We start from the raw sequence: 5,980 nt of genomic DNA, 5'->3' as shown, positions 1-5,980 counted from the left end.
TATTGGCTTTCATCTACAATGAGTTATGTAACCCAACTCTAAATAACAATCTCAACATCACTTATTGGCTTAACAAAATTTTTAATCCCAGTAGTCGAAAGACAAAATCTGGCACAAGCCCGAAACGTAAAGGATAGTTCCAGTAGTTAACGAAGTTTAAATGTCCTATTCGGTTCAAACGGACTGTAATATGATATTTACTCTTTGTACCGTTTCTGCTTCATGTAGCGTAAGTTGTACTCAAGCATATGTTGTACGGAATTCAAAACAGTAAACTTCAATAAGTTCCAACAAAAACAGTAAGTGATCAACAAAGAGAATCATTCCAAAAAAAACAGCTAACAACACGCAGTATAAAAGCAGCTACAAAAATTAAATTACCGCTCGTAAAGACAGCAACCCGATTCATATATCAGCTTTTAATCTGATGTTACTTTCTTATTTTTCTTTAAATTTTTCTTCCTTGTCTCGAGAGTTTCCACGTTCGCTTTCTTTCTTCCTTGGGAAATCTGAAAAAATAAAAGACATATAAATATCATTACTTCAACTCAAATTATATTGTTAAAGTGATGGAGATAGAATTAAACTTACCTTCATGGCTTCATAAAGTCTTCTCTTCTTACGAGACATTGAAACCATCGTCATATTCTCATCGTCCTTAACAAGCTGCTGCGGCGACATATCCGTATTTTCTTCACTGTCGTTTTTAACGTCATCGATATTACGATCTGGTGCGTCTTGCATTCCCTCCATTTCCTTCTTTAGCTCTTGATGATACTGCTTTTCCTGAAGCGCCATCTGCAGCCACCGACACATTTAATTAAAATTCCAAATTAGAAAAAATATATAAAAAAAGTAACAACCTTTTGTTTTTTCTCAGCGGCTACTTTAGCTTCTGTCCGGTCAATAACCCCCTCAGCAAGAAGACTCTGAGCGTTCTCGAGATCCTCGTGTTCGCCACCTGGCATCGGGAGGATCTCTTTTCTTGCGGCAGCTTGAAGCCGTTTTATTGTTTCCGCATACTCCGGTACGTACCCTTCTGCTTCGTTGTCGACAAACGGTGACAAATGCGGTGGTAGAACCCTAAGTAACACATAACGTTTAGCATCTAAAACTAATAAAATAATGGTTTTTTATTCGAACACTTACTTTCCAACCATGTAATCTTCGGTAGGTAGTATGATTCGCGCGTTTATGCAATCGAATACCCATTGTGGTTGTATATAGTCTCTTGATATAAACCGGTGGCTTTGAGTTGGCCTGTCGACGATCTACAAAAAACGCCAACATATGATGATGAATATGGATGTCTAGAGATATATATCATGGTAACTTTTCAATATTCAACGTACTTGATAATTGATGTCCTGGTTAGATTCCTCAAATGGAGCTCCATCACCGTCCCATGAAACCACACCACCGAATGCAGTGATCACAAATAGCAATGATTCTCTTGGAACCTAAATAAACACACACAGACACATTATGACATTGTAGATCGAGTAAAGGATATGGATGGTCCCTGTGGTTAACAAAATATTGAATTTGGTCCCTAGCATAGTTGTTAATGGCGAATAGCGACAAATATCGATAAGGTATATGCTACATACCGCTATTTATATACATTAGAATTCTTTTTTTTTTTTAATTTTTTATGTGTATTTAACAAATACATATAATCCGGCTATTTTGTAGCTATATTTAATCGCTATTTATATTCGAATTAAAAAAAAATAATAATTGAAAACCCGTTATTTATGGCTAAATACCCTGTAGCGACTTTCGACCTATACCATAGTTGTTAATAGCGAATAGCGACAAATAGCAACAAAGGACCTATATGCTGCATAGCGAATAGAGACAAATAGCGACCGCTATTTTATAAATAGTGATACACTAGAAAAAGAATTTTGAATGTTTTTATATGTATATTATATCAAAATACCTTGGTCTATATGCTATTTTACATGTATATTTAACAAAAACCTATAAATCCAGCCATCTTATAGCTATATCTAATTGCTATTTACATTAAAAAAAACCTAACTGTAGCTATTAACGCTATTGGTCGCTATGACCCAGATAGCGACACTTGGTCGCCTCGCTACATAGCGCGCTATAGCCGCTATTGACAACTATGACTGACCTATACGCAACGTTATTCCCTATAGCGACCGCTATTGGCAAAAGTATATGGATGGTCCCTGTGGTTTGCGCTTTGTAACGCATTTAGTCTCCAGCTTTTTCTAAAAGTACATGGATGGTCCATCTGGTTTGCACTTTGTAACGCATTTAGTCCCTAAGTTGGACACCTTTAGATTTGTTGGTTGGGGACTAAATGCGTTAAAAAGTGCAAATCATAGGGACCATTCGTGTACTTTTGGAAAGCTAGGGACCAAATCCAAAATTTTGGTAAACCACACAAAAAGGACCATTCGTGTAGTTTACTCTATGTATAATATGGAAACAATAATCTTACCTCACGGCCCAAGAAAAATGTTTTATTTTGAAAGAGTGTTTTGCAGGCTTTTGTTTCTTCATCATCTTCGTTATCATCTTCAACGTTTTCAACAAGGTGCATTAAAGCACCAGGTTCATTAGCAGGAAGTTGGTCCTGAAGCTGTGCTAACCTAAGCTCAGATTCCTCGTTATTTGCTCCAATTGTTCGATCTTTAGCATCAGCATATCTCGTCAAAGCATATAAATCTACACAAAAAGTTTAACGATTTTAAAAAAGTTATCCCGCAACAACTTATTCATGTTATAGCAAGTTCAGGTTCGTAGTTCATACCGGCTGCTAAAGCTTTCAATCGAGGATCAAGAATAGGTGGATATTTCAACTTAATTGAATGATAGAGTCGAAGATTAACAAAACCAAGAAGAGTCTGGCATATTAAAATAAAATCGTATATATAAGTACCAAGTGAAAATATATAACAGAAGTATGAAACTTTGATTATTAGTAATCAGTTAATCACAAACCTCGTAAAATTCCAAAAAGGTAAGCATAATCTTATAATCCACATCTTGAGGCATGACTTGCTGGAGTGCATGAGGAGTCAACCAGGTGACTTTTTGACCTTCAACCTCGGCCTAAATATGGGTTGATTGGCAAACACGTGTTAGCTAAAATTACATGCGCAAATGATTGAAAAAAAAAAAAAAACAGATGTGTTGAAATCATTGTACCTGGTAATATATCCCTTTCACTGATATAAAAGCCTTTCGCAATTTATGTGTGCGAGAGATATACGCCTGCCACTCGAGGCTTAACCTAATGAAACATAAATACCATTGAAATTAAAATAATTATAATGAAGTTTGTATTTAAAAAAAAAAATTTGATTTTGATTGGTTTTTTCATTCTCGTGATTCTCAAGATAACCCTCCCCTATCTATCTATATATGTATATCAAATATCAACGTGACAACGCATACCCTCGACAGTTGTGGATTCTTTCAGCTTGAATATTTTCTCTTTCTATAGCAGGTAAAGCGGCAAAAAGATGTACCATTGTGAGACAGTCATCCAAATCTCTTAATGCATCAATGAACTTCGGATATCTAAAGCCAAACACAAAATACATATAGAAATTGATATATAACAGAAGCTAAGAATAGGGAGTTAAAATTTGGATATGGTGAGAATAACCTTTCTCGAATAAGCATATCGAGAGTGTAAGTAGGCTTTCTTGTCAACAACCGTTCGGCAAGATCTTTGTTCTTCTTAGACACTGCTTTTTTGACTTTCTTCTCATATGCACGCATCTCACGGAACTTATCAAGAAGCGGCTCATGTTTAAGAAACAAAATATCTTTCATGTGATAGTAGGTGTGGTGGTTTCCCTTCACTTTCTTCTTTGGATCCCGCGGAAAAACACCTTTGAAGATACATAATCTCCTGTTGAATTCAACAACCACAACATTAACGATTAATCTTCATTTCTATCTTAAGAACACTCCCATCTTAGGGTTGTCTACATCCTATTGGTCCCAAATGGGGCGAGTTCGCTCATTGGTGGATTGAAACCTGACACGTGTGTCAAGTGTCAACCACATGAACCCGAAAACAGCACGAGTTGACACAAAAACGACCACTTTAACCTGAAATTTTATTTATATTACTTTCTTTGTATTTTAATCCTCTAAAATAACATGTCACAGTGACAAATAAAAATGTGTGAAATAACTATGTTTAAAGTATAGAAACTTGACGCTCATATCTGTTTTATCTTTCAAGTTATGCCAAAAACTACCTAACAGTTTTAAGCAATTGATAAAAGAGAATTTCGGTTTAGTCTAAGAGAGTTTGGGTCACTTTCGGGTCAAATCAACAAACACATTTTGCTGTACGGTTCTATCAAGGGTTTTGTGTATTGACCAGTTTACCGTTTAACCTGAATTTTTTATTTTTAAATATTTTCTGCATATTAATCTTCTATATACAAATTTACCACAAATATGAACATATGTTCAATTAATTGTGTTTAAACTATAAAACTTCACGTGCATTTTTCTTTTATCTTTTAAGCAATGTCATAAACAACCTAATAGGTTTAATGATTACGACAAAGCACGTATTGCGAGTTTGGGTTTAGTCTAAATCTATGCTGTCAAAAGCCCTTCGAGCGCGCACTTGGGCCCTGAGAAAACGCCTTGCTTCCATCCAAATGCTCAATGATCTTCAAATGAGATTCCGTCCAGATTTTGGTCAGACTCCAATGAGATTCCAGCAAAATTCGGGGCAAACTGGTCTAACCATCCAAAAAAAGGGCCTGGACCCACAGCCTAAAGTAGCCCTAAACAAGCCTAAAACATGTCTAAAACCACTAAAAATGGTATTTTTATATGCTATGCGCCTCGCTTAAAAAAGCATAGCTTTTTAAGCACCTTGCGCCTAAGCTCCGGGCAAGGCCAATGAGCGTTGAGTGCGCATTTGACAACATAGGTCTAAATGAGTTCAAGTCAGTTTCGGGTCAAACCGACAAACACATTTTCTAGAAGAGTTGACCCGAGGTCTTCATAGTTGACCCGTTTTACCCAAATAATCTAATAAATCTATCAAATAGAGTTCTAATATACAAATTTTATGAAAAATAAGAAACTTTGCATCTCTGATTTAGTCATTTCACGGTCACCAAAACTTCTAAATACTTATTAACGCTTATACTTCGCAACACCTTAACAATTAACACAACTTATGTTTGTTCTTGTTAATCAACTGCCAAAAGTAACATCGAATCAAAATGAATACCTGAAAACGGATAGACTGACTTGAAGATACTTAACAGCTTGCGATCTAGTGATGTATCTAGCAGCGTTACCTTCCTTCTTCTTCCCCTGCAAATTACAAGTAAATAGAGATAAATTCAGAACAAATTCTTTGAGATTTGCACGGATTAAGTTTCTGATTATGATTTGAACTTACAGCAGGCCTATAATGCTTCGGCATGGTGGATTGCCTGCTTGTTGAAATGAAAGATGAAAAGATGACGGTTTTGATAAACCCTAAAAGTTTTTAGGGTTTTCTGGTTCGTTAATAATTTGGTTGGATATAGATACAAACAGGAGCGATATTGTTGTTGAAGGAACAAAAGGGTACCTTCGGGCCCAAGTTGTATTTTTTTGGGTTTATTGGGCTTTGCTGTGTTTTTCGAAATGGGCTTCAAAAAGTATGACCCCAGAACCGGTTTCTACCCTACTTGAATCGCGGGTACAGATTAGTTATGGACCCGGACGAAGAAAAAGAAACTGCACTGAAACCGAACCAGAACCACGGGAACTAGTTCCACCTCTACCCAGTCATAACTCAGACCCGAACCGGCCAAACTGGTCTAAACTCGGTAAAATACCCGAAGGTACCCGGAATCGGTTGTTGACTTTGTTGACCAAAACCGGACCCGGTTCCGGTTATAGAAAAAATTCATTTTGTTTTTTTAGGGGTTAAGAGTTTAAGACTGTGAGAAACAATCTACGTTAT

The 5,980-nt window shown here is 36.4% G+C and overlaps 1 protein-coding gene across 1 annotated transcript; it reads right to left on the bottom strand.

Moving 5' to 3' along the window:
- Positions 1–249: 249 nt before the first annotated feature.
- LOC110937012 (pescadillo homolog) lies at positions 250–5,577 on the bottom strand. The gene is made up of 13 exons (XM_022179424.2): positions 5,429–5,577; positions 5,255–5,340; positions 3,653–3,901; positions 3,439–3,564; positions 3,190–3,274; positions 2,983–3,093; positions 2,792–2,885; positions 2,480–2,706; positions 1,353–1,460; positions 1,150–1,271; positions 864–1,083; positions 592–798; positions 250–509 (listed from the first exon to the last, which is right to left on the bottom strand). Exons 1-13 carry the CDS (start codon positions 5,450–5,452, stop codon positions 420–422), a joined length of 1,749 nt encoding a protein of 582 aa, XP_022035116.1. The 5' UTR covers positions 5,453–5,577; the 3' UTR covers positions 250–419.
- Between the last annotated feature and the right edge of the window lie 403 nt (positions 5,578–5,980).

This window comes from Helianthus annuus, chromosome 4 (genome assembly GCF_002127325.2).
Source record: "Helianthus annuus cultivar XRQ/B chromosome 4, HanXRQr2.0-SUNRISE, whole genome shotgun sequence".
Lineage (NCBI taxonomy): Eukaryota > Viridiplantae > Streptophyta > Magnoliopsida > Asterales > Asteraceae > Helianthus > Helianthus annuus.
The sequence above is the reverse complement of the archived record's forward strand: the minus strand, read 5'-3'. Positions and strand labels throughout refer to the sequence as shown.